The 20299-nt window shown below is 39.5% G+C and overlaps 1 protein-coding gene across 1 annotated transcript in view; it reads right to left on the bottom strand.

The window, feature by feature from the left end:
* The window catches only part of LOC115581967 (protein unc-13 homolog B-like), a 171993-nt gene that overhangs the window by 3962 nt on the left and 147732 nt on the right, over positions 1 to 20299 (bottom strand). Inside the window, exons 32-38 of the mRNA XM_030417580.1 lie at positions 4199 to 4287; positions 3903 to 4040; positions 2557 to 2680; positions 1651 to 1695; positions 903 to 974; positions 319 to 466; positions 130 to 186 (exon numbers count right to left, since the gene is read on the bottom strand). Of these exons, the coding sequence (XP_030273440.1) occupies positions 130 to 186; positions 319 to 466; positions 903 to 974; positions 1651 to 1695; positions 2557 to 2680; positions 3903 to 4040; positions 4199 to 4287 (673 nt within the window). The remainder of the gene's footprint in view (positions 1 to 129; positions 187 to 318; positions 467 to 902; positions 975 to 1650; positions 1696 to 2556; positions 2681 to 3902; positions 4041 to 4198; positions 4288 to 20299) is intronic.

Raw genomic sequence — 20299 nt, 5'->3', positions numbered from 1 at the left:
CAGGTGATCCAATAAGTGTGTCACTTTAATTTCTTTGACCTCTATTGTTCCACTGAAGTCTGAAAGTCTCCAAAGAAGCTCAATGGTTCCCTGTGAAAAGCCCCTTATTTCAGAGAGTGGTGAACTTACCCCTGTCAGGTCGAATCTTCTCATTGCCAGTGATTCTGATGCCCATCCCATCATGCACTGAGAAGACGGGGGGTGAGCAGAGAGGAACATTTTAGTTAATTTGAACCACATGCGCGACATCCAACCCCCAAGAGCCCATACTGTAAATGCGTATACAGTACTTGTGTGTGTGTGTGTGTGTATGATCACCCTGAGAGTGTTGTGTGGTGACGAAGGTCTTGATGAGAGCATCGGTGCTCTGGGAGTAGAGGGAGAGGGCGTAACGCAGTGAGGCCAGTTCAGGGCTTTTCTCAACAAACGCCTTCTTCAGCCCGTTTCCTCCTGCATGGAAGTATTGCTGATGGAAGAGAGAGCGGCGTGGTTAAGGAAAGAAATAGATCATTTTACGTAAGAGTGCTTTATTCAATATAACATCAATGAAGTTGCACTGTTTCAGCAGCCAAATCATGCTCAAGATGAGGATATCCAAATAACTACGGTAGATAAGAAATAATTAATAAAAAGTGAAAGAGAGTCACTCAGATCGAGTTACTTTCATGGCTTTGAGAATTTGTTCTTGTTTATGATTGACCTTATTTTTCTTGACAGGTAGACTCAGTATGTCAGATGTTAATCTTTTGTTTCTTCTTATAATTTTGTGTGGACGACACTTGTAACAGATATTTCAGTGTGATTGTAAGAGAGCCTTTCATGTTTTATTGTTAATATATTATTTTGACCAGTTTTTGCTTGACATGCGACTTTCAGACATGTGAATGTTCTTCTTCACCTACCTTGATGGACTCCAGCCCTGCATCGATAATCACGCACTGTTTGGGCGTCAAGGTTTTGGCTTCACCGCCTCCCTACAACAACCAGAGTTCACAGATTTAGACACATTTAATAAAGTGAATAAAAATCAAAACAGAAGATCCAGGGTTTTCCTACTAATCACATAGTGTTGATATTTTGTTTCACTAAAAAGTGTTGCTCATATATCCGGATATTGGATATTAATTCCATATTAGTATCAATCATTTTAACAGACCAATGAACCCTCATCAGTACATCTACACTGACTGTGAACATCATCATGAGCCTCTTTCTTTAATTGATTGAATAGTTAAGTGGGAAACAAATTTCAGTGACTTCCGCTGTGTGAGAAGTAGTTGAGTGCTCAACATTAACTGCTGAGGTAGAGGAAAAGTCTTTGATTTATCTGTTTGGTCTTTAAACTGTCAGCTTTATGCAACTTCCTGCATGCTGCATTAACAAGCAGCCACCAGCGACTTCTTGATTTCCATCTAAAAATGCTTTTAGTTGCAGTAACTACGACTGTGGCCGTGGGAAACTTTCTTTTATAGTCACCAGGAAAATCTGCAAGAACTTGTGCTCTCTGTAGCCATTTTGACTTCTTTTGAATATTTTAACGTCAGATTTGAAATAATTTGGCTTCAATAACTAACAGCATGGTGAAGAGGAATGAAACAACATTCAGGGTTCCAAATGTTCCTTCATAAACAAAGCCTGTGTGTGTGTTACCTTGAGATTAGACAGTCCCTTTGCGGCTGTGAGGAGCTGGGCACCCTGCAGAGAGACGAGGGGGAGGACACTTCATGTGATATTGTCATGTGTAAATGTCATAATTCTCAGTACATATGACACAATTAAGTAATTCAACATGATTCACAGAAGACAATCTAACTAGAACAGACTCATGTAAAGATTATTCAAACTGTTTGAATTATGGAAACGCACCTGCCGACATCCACCACTAGGTGGCAGCAGAGCAAAGCTGCTGATCTCAGCTGGGTTACTACAATTATCCAGCACTACATAACATATACATTTATAGTAGTTGCAGATGTTCTACAGTATCTTTCATCCATTTCATTGTGCTATTATAACTTTGGATATGTATTAAGAGACTAAACATGGTCTTCACTTTGTCAAAATTAGGTTTTTTGTGACGTGCAAGTGCTATTTTAGTGCATTAAAGAACATTTGTTGCATTAAACTAAATTCATTAGATCTGCTGTTGTAAGACAGATACACAACACAAAAACATGACAAGATTTAGTATAGCATAGTGTGGTATGTGATTTGTATGTGATGATAAATTGACTCAAATTGAAAACTTGTAGTCTTTGGACCCAATCAACAGTTGTGAGGACTTGTTAGTGGTTGGCGTTAGAAAGAAATGAGCAGCAGCTCCAGGCTACATTAGCCACTTCTAGCATAAAACACCTATATCTCTGACTTAACTGTTGCATTGTGGTTAAATATAAGCACTGAGGTTTCGACAAGGAAGAATATGTGCAACAAAAAGACGTTATCTAGTATAGCTGCATTGTTTCTCACTGTCCAGAGTGAGTCCAGACGTGTTTTAGGAGTGGAACACTCTGTAGTAGAGGTTTAGGTTGGAGCGAGGGTCGGGACTATACTCACGAGGCTGTCGTTGCTCTGAGGCAGGACGATGGTCTTCTCCAGGCTGCTCAGGACGATCTTCCACAGATCCTTCAGAATTCTCTTCAGCACCGTCTTCTCACAGACGTCGGCAAAGATACTGAGGCTGGATCACACACAAACACCAAAACTGTGAGCTCAAACTTTGAGCTTTTAAGCATTTAGAGTTCACCAGCTCTTCCATTAGATACTTTCTTTTCTTTTTTTCTTTTTTTTTGAACATGTACTGTACAAAGAGTGATTTGTGAATTGTCAATGACATGATAAAGGTAAAACAGAACAATTAATACTTACAAAACAAGACTGATAAGTAATTATGGCTCTTCTAAAGCCAGTTGTTAATACCAGTTAGATGAATACAACATAAACCATGTGTGCATGCTCACAGGAGAACCCTCAGTGTATGTCCTAAATAAACAAGTTAAAATAATAATGTGCTATGATGATGGTTTGGTTTGTTTTTGCTAGATAACAGCCTCCTGCACCCCAACTGCAGGACAAAATGCTTGAAGGAGAACATAATTATTGAGAATGACATGATTAGATAAAATATGTTTCTCTCCTTTGTGATGCAGTGAGGTGTGTACTGCAATTTAAAAAACTATTTTGCCTTCTTTAATCCATATGACCATTTTCATTCCTTTTTTTGTTTTCCACAGTGATTCATTCACAGCTATGTTCTGCTTCTGTTAATCAGCTGCACCTAAAGGGCCGAAGACAGTTGACAAGAACTGTGAAATTATTAAATACATTTTGACGTTTTATCCTCCTTAATAGTGAAATTTGCCGCCTCTACATCCTCAACAGCCGAGTGTTAACTAGACACTTGACAAGATTTTAGGATGAGTGTCAACTTCCTGCTGTGTTGACGTGCCTCATTATCTTGCCCTCCAGTGCTCCTGAACTCAATTAGGAAGTAGTGGAATTTAAAGAATACCAGTATTGAAACACTAAAACATTGATCCAGTCTGGGTTAATATACCACTTTTACCCAGCTCAAAGGGGGATGTCTTGACATGGAGTTTGTGTTGTTCTTCATATATAACTCTTGGCTATAATCAAACTACATCATGGTCACGTGCAACACATTAAAAGCATACGTTTTTCCAATCACAAATGTATTGTTTGGGGAATGAAACAATGTCAGATTCAAAATTGTGACTGATACACCAGTCTTAACAAACAACAACGTACGGTGACATATATGTTTTAAAAGAGGTTGATTAGAAGCATTTGCAACCGCAACACATTTTACAGTTGGTAGATATTCCAAAGGCAATATAAAAAAGCAAACAACAGGAGCCGCTGTGTGTCTCTCGCTTTCTTACTTTCCATCCAGGAACTCCATGAGGGGCCTCAGCATGGTGTCAGCATCTGCCTCTGCAGTGTTGTGGTTGGGTGGGCCTTTGATCTGGTAGAGGATCTCAGCCATCTGACGCATGCAGCCGTTAATACGAGTCTGGAAACTGGAGGGAGAGGAAGACGGAGACAAACTTGAAGAAGAAAACCTCTGTAAGGCTGGCGAAGGAGTGTTTCTGGGCCATATCGGAATACTATATATCTTTGTGTGTGTGTTTGTATTTGTGTTTCTATGTGTGTGTGTTTGTGTGTGTGTGTGTGTTACCTCTTGGCAAATACAGTGCTGAAGTTGTCCAGGACGGTGTTGAGCTTCACCTGCAGATCATTGAGGATGTCAGCTGCCTCTGTATCCAGCTACAACACACACATAAACGAACGGTGGACAGGTGAGAACAGGTGACTTCAAATCTTTCATCAGTCATACAGCTACATCTAGATTGTGAAAACCCCAAATTCTACATTCTTATGGCAGATTTAGTGAGTTCAGTTTTCCCTTTTTGTGAGTTTCATCCCTCTTTCTGTATGTCTTTGTATCCTTTTCCCTCCTTCTCTCTCACTATCAAAGGAAATTAACATTAAAATGGTGCAATATGTTGGAGTTTCAGTTTAAAACATAAAGAATATGGACTAAAAACAGCAACAGAATGTGAAGAAATAACGTATATTGCAGATATATAATGAAGTCAGCTTGCTTAAAGCTAACATATAAAGTACAGTTAGCAGCAGTTAGCAGTTACTCTGGTGATGAGCTATGCTGCTCCCTCCTTGTTTGGAGTATAAATTCAACATGTGGCAAATTCTTACATATTTGAAAACAATCATTTATCAATGAGGAAGACCAAAAAATAGCCAAATTTAGCTCAGTGACACCCACTGATTTGATTTTAATGTGAGAACAAGCCAAAATTAAAGGTAGTTTGGGGCATTTGTACACTAATATAAACAGACCACATTTAATATGAACAAGACAAAGAAAGACTGCTTGTATGGATTTGAAAAAATTATTGAAAACTGTTATTCTCTATCTTTATAGAGATTTACAAATGAAAAATAACATTAAACGTAAGCGTGATGTCAAATGTGAATAAATACAGGCTTTAACGTCTGCAAAAATCACCCCCCTCTTTGGTGAATAAGCTTGTGGATGCACAGAATATGTAGGATTTATTCTTGTTCATTGAATGCAGGTGTGCATACGCATGTTTAATAAATACCATATTTTTTGTGCATAGGGAACATGGTTTGATAAAGGCTGAAGGGTTGTAAAGATTTTGAAGTGCAGGTGTGACAGTAGTAGGTGCATTAGGAAAAATATGCAACAGATTGCGTCCACTGAACTGCGACATTAGAAGGTTACAGTGCAGGTTCACTGAAATAAGACTTCAGGTAATGTTTTACCATTTATGGTTCTGGATCAAGTGATGGAAGTGCTTTGAAGCAACAGTAAAGATGAAACAACCAAAACCAAAGGTGGTTGTCATTTGTGTAAGACTGTGAGTCGAAAGCCTTCCACAAACTCACTCTGAAGTACCAAAGTCAATATGAACATAAATATATAACACAGTTTCTCCTCTGTGGATTTTCTGGATGTTTGAGCCGAACTGTGCACAAAGTTTGCAGCAACATACATTTGTATGAAGCGGATTCGAAAAATTGTACAGTGTATATATATAAAGGAGATGAATAACACTGCATTCAATTCTCAGTGTCACCGAGTGAGACACTGTGAATTCATAATGTGTATCAGTCAGAGAGACACGCACAAGGACTTACAGTATGGGCATATTTTGTGTGTGTAATGATGCAGCTGGATGACGAATGTACACAAAACAAGACAGAAATGCTGACTCAAACGCAAATCGAAAAGGTTGCGACTTAACAAGAGTTCAGCTGCGAGGAGTTTGTAGATATAACGGTAGAATCAGATGAGGAGATCATTCATGCCTTTTCAGATCCATTCAACAGCGTGTGAAAAGGGCGCTTCAAGTTATAAAGAACACAAGCACTAGCTCAAGGCCTTCAAAAAATATACCACAGGAGGTGAAGTAAGTCCATTTAGTGGAAGTCATATGACGACAGGAGGCTGTCACTCTATCCTCAGTTAACAGACTTGTTGAGAGTAGAAAGCTGAATCTGGTGAATATAATGGCATACAATAAAACTGGTGGGAAGCACAGTGAGGCTGATGTTCAAAGCAGAAACGAGAAGGAGGAAGCTACTCAAAGAGTGATCTAAAATTAGCTGACTCTTACAAACACTTCCATGAGATTTGTTTCTGTCGGCATTTTCAGCAACCAGTAGCTGATATTTAAGTGAGACCTGTGCGTCGGAAATATTGTAGACCAAGGAAACCTGAACTCATTTTTGGATGCACAATTTGTCGGATTAAGTCTAAACAGCTGTAATACTAAAAGTTAACTTCAAGCCAATAGGTCAGGCTCAGACAACCTTTGTTACACAGAGCCACCTGGAAACTTGGCAGGTGATTGGTCAAACCATCTCTGTATCAGCTTCTACAGCAGGCAGAGCCACCTGTTATTCAAACTCTTATGAAGCCAGTTGAGGGGTGAGTGAAAACATTTTACGTTGGATCTTTTCTTTCTATTAAATAAACTCTCCAGATCTGACAGAACTGAGCTGATATAAAGCAACGTTGACCCTAACAGTCGCTTCTACCACCAGTTGTCACACCTAAAACACGCTTGTGGTTCTCAGTAGTTGTTCATTGGAAATATGGATTCTTGAGAGCAGCCCTGGATCTGGCAGCCATTTGGTGTCCTACTCAGGTCTGAAGTAAACCTGAGTAGGACACCAAACAGCTGCCAGATCAACATGACTGCATTTCACCCCAGGGCTGAAATGCACTGCAGACAGTCCTCTGACCTTTGTGGTATAATTTTAAAGGCTTGATCACGTTGTGAGTCCTGTGTGTTGCAAGCATTGATGATAGCCAGTCTTCAGGATGCAATTTGGGTGTTTTGGCTTCACTTTTTGGGAGATGTCATGTAGTCCATCTTAATTGTTAGAAATAACATGCAATGGATGCAGGAACCAGCACTTTTGCAACTGCTTAAAGTCACAACACTGGGTTTTATGCTTTGTGTATTTGGTACATTTGAAGTGGTTTTAGGCAAAGAAATTCAACTTTTGAGTTCAGATTGGTCAATTTCCCATGAACTTTATGACATGTTTTAGCTAATATTAGTGTGTGATCAATGTTTCTCCAATATCTTTTAAATGTTTTCGCATTCAGACTTACATAAATTCAGGTACAAATAAATGTTGGCAACATCTTGACTAATGCTAAAGCAGGCTTTTAAAGATTTTTCAATACATGCCATGAATCTAGGCACTAGAGATAAAAATAAAACAATTAACAAAAATAAAATTACAGTTTTGACGGCTTGACACATCAAGCAATGCCCACGATGATGAACGTATCACAGATACTAAATAATCTATCTTTTTAAATGTATTAATAGATGCTGCACTTGCAGCTTTTAGTGGTTCTGCAGCCTGCAGGTTAAAATGGCCTTGAAGTGTCTAGTAAGAGTACCTGCGATAAACCTGTAAAATAAAGCCTGAAGCTCATGAGTATGCTGGACCTCAAGTATGCATCACATGTTACACAAGCCAAGTGGCTAGATGATTGCAAGAAACAGCATCCTATAGTGTCTTCATAGAAAGTGTGCCATCGATAACTGTGTTATTGGATAGAGGACGTTGGGCAAACTGCCATTACATATAATTGGACTAAAAGGAGGCCATGACTTTCAAGTGACAGTGTTTTAGTATCTTGGAATTTAATTGGGAAATGTTGCAGGGAGTGAAGGGAGAGGCTGGAGTGTCCACTCTGCTCCATCAGACCAAGTCTGCTCTTGGTCTGGATCCAAGAATGAAATGTATAGCTGTGTTTATGTGGGCTGCAAGTGTTGAACAGATTCAAAGATCTTTATAGGCATTTGGAGGTGAGTGCACACATGAGCTTGTGAGGTGTCCTTGAGAATTGAATGAAAATAGATGAGATCCTCTTCAGTATTAAAAAGGAGGGTGAATTGAGAGCAGTGTGAGTGTAGATGTATTGAGACCTAATCAAGCCTTAACTGGTGATATGCTCCCCCATATTTGTTTTCAGTGTGATTTTGACAGGGGGCTTATTGTTACATACAGCACTATCTTACCTTTTTGTATGTTTAGCTTTAACAGGTAATGTCTTATTATTATTATTATTATTATTATTATTATTATTATTATTATGTGGTGATTTATGTTGGTCAATGAAGTAATGGTTCTTTTCTTTACTGTGTATTTTACAGTGTAAAGAGTGTGACTAAAGGAGTGGAAAAAAATATGGCCAGTATGTTTTTTCAAATCTATATTTCATACATTTGTATGAGTTGGGCACTGACTGTGGACATACTGCACAAGAGAGCTTTATCATTTCAAATATGTTTTCAGAAGACACATTATATTGCAACATTTCACTCTTGTAGGGCTAGCATGTTGGCATCATCTGCCTGCTACACAACATATAGTGGATAAATACATATTTTTTGGGTGTTGGAAGTGCTTTTAGCTGCGCTAGCAGTTTCTCTCCACTCTAGCTCCGGACAGATGAGCTTACAATTTTACATCATGTTTAATCTAAATATTATCTCTTACATTGCTAAAACTACCAAGCCTTAAAAACACTAACTGTAGAGGTAGTACAGTCTGTAATTATTCAAGACCTTGGGAGAAGGAAAGTGATGTGGATAACAATGACTACAAAGAACTACTTTTAAGAGTAAAAGGACACACACGCACAAGCCTGCATGTACACACACTCTTCACTATAAACAGATTAGAAGTGTCCTTTACAAGAAATACAAGTGTTTGTCCAACTTATTGCACTCTACCACTCAACTGTACCTTCTTTGTGGCAGCTGTGGCTTCAGTCTTCCCGGAGAGACAGAAAGGAAAAAACGAGAAAAGACACAAAAGTAAAAAGAGAACGTAAAGTCACACAATACTGTGAGGAACATCGATGATTTAAATAAATTGTAACATGCACACACACACACACACATACACACACACACAGGGTTGTACATTATGGTATACGGCAGGTAAAAACAGCATCAGGGTTTAGTTTGGGTGAGTTTCTGTGATATTGTCTGGTGGATTGGGTAAGGGTGAGTGGGTGATTTTAATAAAAGATTTTTTGTTTATTGCCTCAGGTTTATTGAAATGATACAAGACAAAAGGGAAAACCGACATCATCACCTGATGAAAAACATTTCACTGCTATCTGATATAACACTGCTGCACACTGGATTCATCCCAAACAAGGATGATTTGGAAGACTGCCTCATGTATGGAATGAATTATCAGATGTAATTTAAGAGGATGTTTTATGCCGGCCAAAACTTTTTTTATGGCCCACTATCAAAACCAGCAGTCTACACTGTGCACCGCTGCACTAATCATTAATCTGTTTCAGCACCACGCTCAGTGACATCATAGTGCATCATTGTCAGCTATCCAAAGTTTTTTTAGGTGGCCTTCTAAAGACCAAATGAAAACAAAATTGAAGGCATTTACAGGAGATAAGATCCATTGAGGGCTCTGATATTTAACCTTGGAACAACCAGGAGAAAGGAAAAATATCAGTTAAGTATCAGTATGTGATCAATCTCCTGCGATTTTGGGGGCTATTCAATGACTACTACTAAACATTGTGGGTACGCACTTAGACAAGCAATTGAGAAACGCAAGCATACTTGTTCAAATGCTTAATGTGCCTTGAGGAATAGATACATATGGACTGGAGCAGGGATGCAGGAAGTCAGTGACAGTTGGGGCTGTCTATATAAAGCTAGCTATAAAGCAGTCAATATAATGACATCAGCGTAAATGGTGCACAACATTTAATTTTGTTATTTTTATAAATTTGAATTCCAAGATAACTTGTATCTAAAAGTTATTACCAACAATTTGAGAACGTTTGGACTACAGCTGGCAGTAAACTGGAACATCAACATACTATAGGTCAAAGCAGCCGCAGCAACTACAGTCTAGAACACCAAATACTTGGATAATAATAAATGAGAGGATAATGAAACTGACATAAGCCCTGACAAGTCCCAAATGAAATACAACAGGAAAACTAGAGGTGTATAGACAGGCCTGGGTTTTCCAGGTATACAGTTAGGCAGACTATTTGTTAGGTAAGCAACACACTTGCATAAATTAGCCAAGTCCTGAAGCAGGTAACCTAGTTGAATGGCGACTATTGGTGGTCACTCAACTGTGTGGTTGAAAGCACACACACACAATTTCCCTCAATTAGAAATAATGGGGCAGCAGAGAAATCCTAATGACCAGAGTTTCCAGCCGACAATCTATGGGGCTTCGGTCTGCAGTGTGTCCTTTACAGAATCAGAATGGGAACGAGTCCCACCTGAATGCCAGTCCCCACCTCTCTTAAGCCTTCACAAAAAGGGTGTTGTCACACCCTGATTGGCTAGGAGGGGAATGCCTCAAGCTGCTTTCACTCTTCTTTCTTTCTTTATGTAAAAAAACTTCATGGTCATTTGACCCAGCAAACTACGTGTTCACAAAAGAGCGGGTAAATGTATATTCTCACACTTTCCAATCAGTTGTCCATGGATTATTGCACAGATGCAAATACAAACATCCAGTTAAAGTAAGTCAGTCAAGGCTGAATTTAGAAGGACTTCTCACTCACTCTTATCCAAAACGAATATATGAAATATATATACATAAAGAAAAAACACCCTCACTTTTCATTTTGTCTCAGGTCACTGAGGGCCCCTCAACAACTGCTTAGTCTGCTTATTCTTGGTCCCACCTCTGTTTTATGAAACTGATTCTACCACCTTACAATGACAATCTGCAGTAATAACATTCATCAGGTTAACTGGAAGACAGGGATGTTTGTTGCACCACGGCTAACAGCCTAGTAGTCTAAATTCAGGAGCTGCATGAAAGAGGTGGATCAAAGGGAGAAGCTCTACAAAGGGAAAAAAAAGGACTGCAACTGCTAAAACAAACCTTGTTTACTTCCTCCTTTGACTGGTGAGGAAAAGAACAAAACAAAATAAAAGATTAGACAGCAGCACTCACTTTCCCTCTAAGTACAAAATATTCTTAAGGGAATGATGAGCCAACACTTTTACTGCAATACAACACAAAACAGAAGGCCTATAAGTTCAGAGAAAATACGCTTCATTCTCAGGCAAATATCGCCTTTTAATTGAATCAAGCAGTGCAGCCTCTGCCGAAGGCCAAATCCAAATGTTTTTTGGCAAATAGAAATGATCCTTTGAATTGAATTCTGGGAAAAGTCTGAGTCAACAGGGGCAGCAGACACAGAGTGGAAGCAATACACACACATACACACTTAACTGAAGTGCTTTAACGCGTGATAAAGTGCCCTTGCTGCTGTTTACAACGAAGATGTATTGTTAGCTTACACCTCGCCAGCACCGGCCACTTACAACACATTGGCCTTGCTCCAAATTGAGCTGGATATTTCTTTTTGCCTGCAGTTTGTCAGTGTGTTTTGTTTGGTTTACACTGGGAGATTTTAAGTGCAGTCGGGGTAAACAGGTCACACAAAGATGCACCTCAAATCATTTCTTGCCCTCAATGTTTTTTGGTTTTCACGGCTTTTTAAATCACATAAACCTGTAAGAAAGTGCTTTTTTCTGTCATATGTTTGTCTGAATGTCTTTTTTCAGGCATCATTGTATCATCAACTTCTGGTGATAAATAGATACACTCTCACAGCGCTCATAGCTCATAGTCTGGGCCACTAGCTGCACAGCTAACTAGCTAAGAGCACTACAAGAAACAGCAATTAGCGGTTACTATGGTGAAATGCTGTCATCTATTTGTTTGTGAATTTGACAGGTGGGCCAGTTTCTAACATATTGCACCTTTAAGATAGTAAAGAAACTCTTAAGGTTTTAACTTGGCCTCAAACTTTGTAGTTGTGTAATGTAGGTTTTACAAATTGTTTTGGTCTTAGCTTCTTTTTGTTACTTTTGACGTTTGATGCCTATGCTGACTGACCTTCGACAATGTTAAAAAAAATGGTCAGTTCATCCAAAGTGATTATTCAGCCCTCAGTCAAAGTGGAGCATATTTTTGAAACATCAATACAAATTATGAATGCTGAACAAACTGCAATATTACATAGCAAGGCAGATCCTTTCTTCTCTTTTCAAAACAAATATTTCCAAATCCCCTTTTGTATTTGTAAAGTGAGGATGATTTTCTGTGTTTTAAGCACCCACCTGTTTGCTCTTATTATCCTCCTTGTGGGGGAAAAAAAGAAAAGAAATGTTCAAAAAGAAAGTCAGCACCATTAATCCCTTTTTTTTCCATAAACAAACTCCTCCTAATGAACTAGCTTTAATATATATATATGTCTGAACAGCAATTATGGCGCGTCAATGAGGTCAATACATGAGTGCATTCAAAATGACTTAAAAGATCAGAGGTTCAGGGAGTATTACACAGCAAGGAGAGCAATTACGAACAGACTTGGAGAAAACGGACAGATATTAGAGGAGCCGAACTGAGCAGAGAGGGGAGGTGAAAGGCAGAGAGATTACAAACCAACCTGCTTCTCCTTGTCTTTCTTTTCAGCCTGCAAGGACACACATTTGTCAGTGAGCTATACGCTTAGATGCATGTTCACATTCACACATCATAACAGGCGCCCTCTTTTCAGCAAGTTCAGCCTTCCTGTTAGCCTTTCATTGCTTCCAGACAGTAACTCACATATTCAAAAAGCTTTTTGTTGCTATCAGGTGAGACCCTTGTAGGAGCAGTTTTGCTGATTCATAGGCTTTACATCAAGCTCGGAGATTTACATCCCTCCTCTGAGGGATCATTAAAACGTAGCTTAAAACAAGCATTGACATTTAACGGGTTCATGAATTCTTTGCATAAAACACACACATGATTTACACCTTCAGATACACAACAAGATGCATGATTTTAGCCACTTTTAACATCATTTCAGTATCAATAATTGGGCGCATGTTAAGTATCAAAAGCATTTGTTTGCCCTATTTCAAACCTCTCACACTGGGGTCCTTGTCATTACTAACTCCACAGGAGGGAGCACACAAGCTCCTGCCTCTTCTCTCAAGTGACTGTAATGTAGATGCAAATTTAAGCTAAGTGCTATACCCAACACTATTATTTAAAACAATATTATACATTACTTTAAATTAAATTAATTGGCTTACTCCTTTTTTTGTTAATATGGCAAACTTTCACAAACAGTTACTTATTTACAATCCCGTCTTCATAAGTGATGTCGCTGTATAAGTCTGTACGAGCAGCCTATTAGGAGCTATATACTGTGTTTGGCAACCTCTAGTGGCAGTAGTAAATATGACGGGAGCAAAGGAGAGAGTCAGATAGCATAGTATTACAAAGTCTGAATATGGAGGAGGCTGGGGTGGATTGATGTTTAAACAGACCCAAGCTTTGAGCCAGGACACCCATGGTCAACATTAACTTTTGTACTTAATGTAACACACATGTGTAACACATGTCACCTGCATTACTTATTTTAACCCAACACACAATCTTTTTTTCCTAAACCTAACCAAACTAGGACAGTTATACAACGTTAACTTACATGACAATGAAGGTCTAATACGCCTGTTAGTGTGAACGGTCATATATGTCGTTTTGGGTGTCACTGACAATCCCCCCTTAGTCATTAAGGTACGAGCATGTGATGTTATTACCACATCCAGCAGTTAAGGATACCTTTTTGTCTGCCTTCTGTCCAATATTAACTCTGTTTCAGCTCTATTTGTCCCTACCAACTCCTTGAGGAAATATCTTTCACTGCTAAATGCTCCACCAGCGAATTGCTAACTGTCTTGTACACAGTGTAAAGTGAGTTTTTAGGTCCCTTTCCACTAAAACAACTGTCTGCTGCAGCCCCAAATAATACAATAAGAGCAGTAAGAGTGAACCAAGACAGTAAAGACGAGGGTTGGTGAGCTAGACAATAAGCAGAGGCTCTCTATAAAGCTCTGTAAGGCTGAGCTGAGCTGCAGATTCAGGTGATTATTTCATGTATGTTCATCAACATGAGCAAAAGCCTTCCCACAGACATCGTTTTCATATTGACATTTCATACTTTCATACTACACACGCAGTAGCTACACACACATACGTTCTCTAAATGCTAAAAAAACGAGTCTTTGCAAATACAGTGCAGTTGTAAACACACCTTCTCCTTCTTGGATTGAGACAAGACAGACGTGAAAACAAGAAAAGAGAAAGACAAATGACATAAACGTTAAACACAAGTTATCCTTAAGATTAAAAGTGTACATGGGTGTCTTTGGTTTTAAGCTCACCTTTTCCTTATCAATCTTCTGGACAACGAAAGGAACGAAAGAAAGACATTAAAAGAAAGAAAACAACAAATAGAAAGCATGAGGAAGACAAAAAGATGATGTTGATGGAAATTACGGAAAACAACTGTGGAAACGTGCACACATACAGTATATCTGCTCACACATACACACACACACACACACACTGAGACACTAGCCCCATTCAGCGGCGCCAATTCTTGCCATTGGTCATTTATACAGAGCGAAGCATCTCCGCCTTAAAGACGAACTGCTGTGTAATTCACAAAAAAAGCCAGCAACTCCGGCTCCTAAAGAGGCGTGACGGTGCACGTATTGATGACGTCTGTGTGTTTTCAAGGTGTTTCTCCGGTGTCGTCCTGTCAATCTAAACTCGTGGACAATTTATAATCATATGCTGTTATAATGTGTCGTGATTGAGATCCTGACCCACCAAACATCCTAGAAAGTGACAAAGTTATGTTTTTCGCTCTAAATAACATGATTACATCATCAGCATCAGTAAAATGAACGCTGTCTGACTCCCTCACTCGCAGGGACGGAAGCTGCTTTCTGGGGGAAAGTTTACTGAAGTCTCGGTCTGGAGGGCTGACTGTCGCAGTGATTTATTCTCAACACAAACACTTGGTGAGTTGAAGTTTTTTGCCGGAGACAGACACTGTTTTTCCGGCAGAAATGTGAGGAAGAGTCGTGAGGACAGGCAAAGGAACGGACGCATCTCCATGTATAACTGCGGATTTTTTTCCCCATATGAGTTGCCAAAGACAGTTACAGTTGCTACGTTACTTCAGTTTGGTTCTATAACGTTGCTTTGTGGGACATTTCTCTTAATTAAGTTGAGTGAGGGACCTGTGTTGTTATCGTACTGTCAGATCGACACGCCCTCGATACGCGCAGCCGGCTTATCTGTACACACTGGTTTCGGTTTGCCAATAATGCGCCCCTGATACTACCTCCAGAGGCGTGTTAGCACCGGAGTGAAATTTCACCCCTCGTCGCCTCCGAGAGATTCACACAGAGGCAGAGGCGGAGAATAGGCGCAGGATCCCCACATCCAAGCGGCAGTGTAAATGGGGCTACTGTCTCACAAGAGAATAGCAAAGTTCATGGAAGATCTAGTCAACCACAATGTGAGGAGTTTAATCAGCTCTGAGGTGGCAGCCAGCAGGAGAGGAGAGGTTAGTTATGGAAATGATGGAGGAACCTATCACAGAGAGCAAACTTCATTCTTACTGTCAGCATAGGCTGAGGAATCATCCTTACCGATGGTAAATAATGGCTTAACATGGAACTAAACTAAAAGAACTAGAATCACAATAAGAGAACTCTCTTTTCTCCAGACTGTTTAAGTTTTAGGAGAAACTATCCGTTAGTGAAGAATACTCCGTGTGATTGTGCCATTGTGTCTTCCCAACACCTCCCTTTGTTGTCTCCTTGTGAGTCGTGAGTTCTCAACAGCTTTGAGAGCTCAGCATTTTCTTTCAGCGTAAATTAAAAATACATCATGTTTTTGTTCCCCACTTCAACCACATTTTCAATCTTCTAATAGCAGGAGCCAGGTAGCACCCAGCATTTCCCTGGAGCCTCCTTTTACTGCTGCTAGCTGAATAAAGAGGCGTTTAACGAGATGCTAATCTTTATTGTCATCAGGTGACAAATGCAGAACTCTTCCCCAGAGGTGGGAGAAATATTATTACATCATAATCTAGTTGTTGATTATATTATGCAGATAACGTTGTAATGAGTGTTATGGGGTAAAAAGTAGAATATTTGCTTTTGAATTGCAGTAGAGTAGAAGTAAAATGTAGCAGAAAATGGAAGTACAAGTGAGTATGAGTAAATGTACTTAGTTACTCTCCACTACTGCTTGCCCCCTGAGAAGACAGGGATTGATAGAGCAGTGAGAGCACACATAGACGATGTCCAAGGTGTATTTGTTTTGAACTGACATAAGTCAGTGCCCATACAAATCCCACAGTTTCACCTGTGCATTTGCTTTTTATAAATCAACTTAATGTTCTATACAAAGTCAGTGACTGAAATCGCACCAGGTAATATCTGTAGAGAAAACTATATATGAACGCAAAACAGAAAATGAATCACTGCAAACAGATGTTTTGGAATTACCTTATCATAACATACATTTTCAAACAGTTCCCTACTCCTCTGATCACTAGTTGGGGTCACATCATGAAGCTGTGTGCAGTTTTTAAAGTTAGACTTCAAAAAATGAAAGAGAAAATCAAATATTATCTTCTGTTCTGCTCAGTTCTGTGTTGATGAGGCTTGCCGTTTAATACACTATCAGACACTACCTTATTATGGTTAAAAACACACAACATAAACATACACAGGTGGGTCTAGTTCACAAATACAGCACGGCACACAAAACACAAGTCCTGGTTGCACAAACGCCTGATTACTGGTTCTAACCAACCAACCTTTTCCTCCTTCTCTTTGTTGTCAACCTATGGGACAATTAAAGACAGGAGAGCATAGGAGAGATAGTGAATAAATACCAGTGAGAAACAAGCTGTCTACACTTACAGTAGAGACTATATTGACAGAAAAGTACAGACGACTGATAGAGAGCTTTGTCACACGGTGCAACAACAATCACAGCTCAATATCCGCAAAACTAATGAGCTTCGCAGAAATCTGAAAACGTGATGCCTCAAGCCAAGGCTGTTGCCAGCACAGAGGAATAGAAACACAAAACCTCAGGGTGCACTCAGGAGTCTTGAGGTTCCCTTTTTACAAAGAAAGTCCTTTTTTATCTCCAACACTTCTAATTTACATAGACGGCATCAATAAAGAAGCATAAAAGGTTTAAAATGATTAATTGCCGGGTTCGAGCTTAAACGTTTGTTCTCAGGCCAATCTTTATGACAAAATATACACACTATGTTCAGCACACACAGAATCTCTCCTCCTGCAGTACAAGGAGCACCACATTTAGCTCAACGTAACACTATGTGTACTTTCACTTTAACATCCCATCCGACATTTGTTAATACAACGGTAACTTTGGCCATTAACCAGCACGGTCGAAAACTCTGCCGCACTTGCTTCATCCTCTGCTCCAAATCTGTCTTTCCTCCTCCTCCTCCCCCACAGTCAGCTAACAGACTAAACCATTTCACGAAGCCATTTAGCGGCGGCTAAATACAACATTTTTATGCACAATCAAATTCAATTATCTGGCAGCCCACTGTCTAGTCTATTAAGCAGTCACTAGAGGAGGGAGGTTGTGTTAGCACCCAGCTGTAAATGGGCTCAGGGCTTCGCTAGCATGTGGTACCACAGGCTGTATGGACGCTTCGGCATGGAGAGAGTTTAAGGAGGAGCAGATGGGGAGTCACTTAAAATTCAGCTTAAATCATCTGAAATGTATGTAAAATGCTTCACTGTGATTTTGGACACTTCTCCCAAAGCAATTTAGACAACCAAAATGTTTAAATCTCCATTCTACATAACACAAAAGGGTTCTTTCTTTTTCGAGTCTAAACCTTTTTGTTTTGTTTTGTCTTGACTATGAAGCAGATTGAGAAAATGTATAATCTGTGACGATCCATGTCCAAAATCATGTAGTTCTTTTTGTAGGACATGTCTAAATGTGTGATCAAAGAACTCTTGAAAGGGGAAATCATTACGTTTTCCTCTTCCCTCCCTTCACATCGAAATGTAATGTTGTAATGACACTTGGTTGGGACAGAACCACAGTCACTTTCAAAAAACATTCTCAGATTAAGCTGCTCATATATAGGAATGGATGATTCCCTTATGAATTTCTACTTGCCAGATGTCTAAACCAACTATAATACAATGAATGTACATAGGCCCTAAATATACTCTTACCTCAGATCCCTCCGAGTCTGAGCAACCAGACTGGTGTTGAAATGGATAAAAACAATAAGAAAAGAATATGAGATGAAAACAATTAGGAAAAAAAACAATAAATGAGATTTAAGAAAATTATATGGAATGAGAACTCAGTGGGAATGACCTAGAATCCCTCTCTCACCTTGGAGTCCTCTGACTGGTGGCCATAAAGATTGTCCCCAATCCCCCAAAACAAATGACAGTTATTAAAAAAAGAAACAAAAACATAAACATAAACATAAAGACGTGGTTTGCATGAATATTTGTGATTTATGTGATTTTGCTGGCAGCTTTTGCTGATGCAGCCTACCCACCATGTCATCCTCCCCTTCATTGTCACTGACAGCCTGGTTGAGATGGTGCGGAAATAACAGAAATTATAATTATATAATATGTAAGGCAAGAAAACAAACAACATGGTATAAAGAATCTTCTTTCTTATAATGAATTAATAAATTGCTCAGATTTTGTAAGGACACCACAGAACTACTAAGGTTTTAGTGTCAGATTATGGTGGCGTTCACTAAAACAATTCGAGAGATCGACAGTCAAGAACCTGAAAATTGATATCTGAAAACAAATATTTGCATATGAATGTAGTATCTGTCAGCAAAGGACAATATTTTGGTGTGAGAAACATAACATTTGAATTTCTTTTCAAGTACTATTGACCAATCACATCTGAGCAGGCTTTGATTAAAGGCAAACAGACTCTGGAGAGCAAAAGAGGCAGAATGCATTGGCAGATATGTAATCCTGGAGCCCATTGGCTACCGTCTGATAATTATTTAGCTTTTAATGAGCTTTTCAGAAATGTATCTGGATTCATATGCAAATATTTGCTTGTAGAGATGAATCGTCTTTCAATTTGAATCTCACGTCTCAAGTTGCTAATCAGCCTGCAAACAATGACCGGCACATGGCAAAGCAAATACTGCCCCATATATCTGATATCAGGATCCGCTGGCTACTCCCAGAGGCCAAATCTTTGTCCAAAGATAGCTGATGGATCCTGAGGTTGGTTTCAACATGACAATGCCCCTGTTCTCAAAGACAATTTGAATCAGGAAATGGTTTTCCCAGTTTGGTGAGTAGGAACTTGACAGGTCTGCACAAAGCCTCAAAATCAACCCCATCCAACATCTCAGAGATGAACAGGAACGCAGATTGCGAGCCGTGTCAACATCAGTGTTGGATGTCACTGATACTCTTGTGCTAATTGGGAGCAAATCTCCAGGCTAAAAAAATAACTAATCCAGATCAGTGTCCATATTTTGGGATTAAATATTTGAAATACTGGTGTAATGTGTGGGTGTCCACATACTTTCTGCTATTCATTGTCTTTGCTATTTAAAGATGAGTCTTTTGTAAATTCTGAAGCTTTCAGAATCTCTAACAAGCCTTTTCTTGCAGCAAATATTTTGCAAGGAAAGCGGTGAAACCAATAACAACACAACAAGGCTCAGCAGCCATGACTTTTGCTGTTAGGCGCACTCATCCGTGACAACGAGTCTTTTTATCTAAACTGAACAACGAGCTCTGTGGTTGTTGACCCACCTCCTCATCAAAATCCTCAGGTTCCTCCTCGTTCTCAAGCTTTCGGAGAGAAGCAGCAACGTGGTAGAGAGCACAGTATGTTTTTTTCAAACACATTAAATTCAGTGGAAAAGAAAAACAACGATTATTTCTGGGAGTGATACTAGGAGTCGAGTAAGGAGGAGGAGGAGGAGGAGGAGGAGGAGATCCAATCTATCTCTTGTTTATGGGTGAATTGGGATCAATCTAAAAATAGAGACACACACAGACACACTACTGGGTACAAAGAGGTTTGACAGTTGGCAAGAGGTTCAGGTTGGTGTTTGTTGCTCTAATAAAGTTGTTTATTATGGATTTTTGGATTCTATGAGCAACAGGGGAAAGAGGAGGGAGGGCACAACAGAAACCTAGACATACCCTTTCCTCCTCAGCAGTTATCTGGAGAGAGAAAAGCACACACACACTCAATCTCATGTTGCGTAAATCAACTCGCAGCCACATGAACACCAGCTGCTCCTTTTACACCTTCA

The sequence above is a fragment of the Sparus aurata genome, chromosome 5, assembly GCF_900880675.1.
Source record: "Sparus aurata chromosome 5, fSpaAur1.1, whole genome shotgun sequence".
In the NCBI taxonomy this organism is placed as follows: Eukaryota; Metazoa; Chordata; class Actinopteri; order Spariformes; family Sparidae; genus Sparus; species Sparus aurata.
This window is presented reverse-complemented; position numbering and strand designations above follow the sequence as displayed.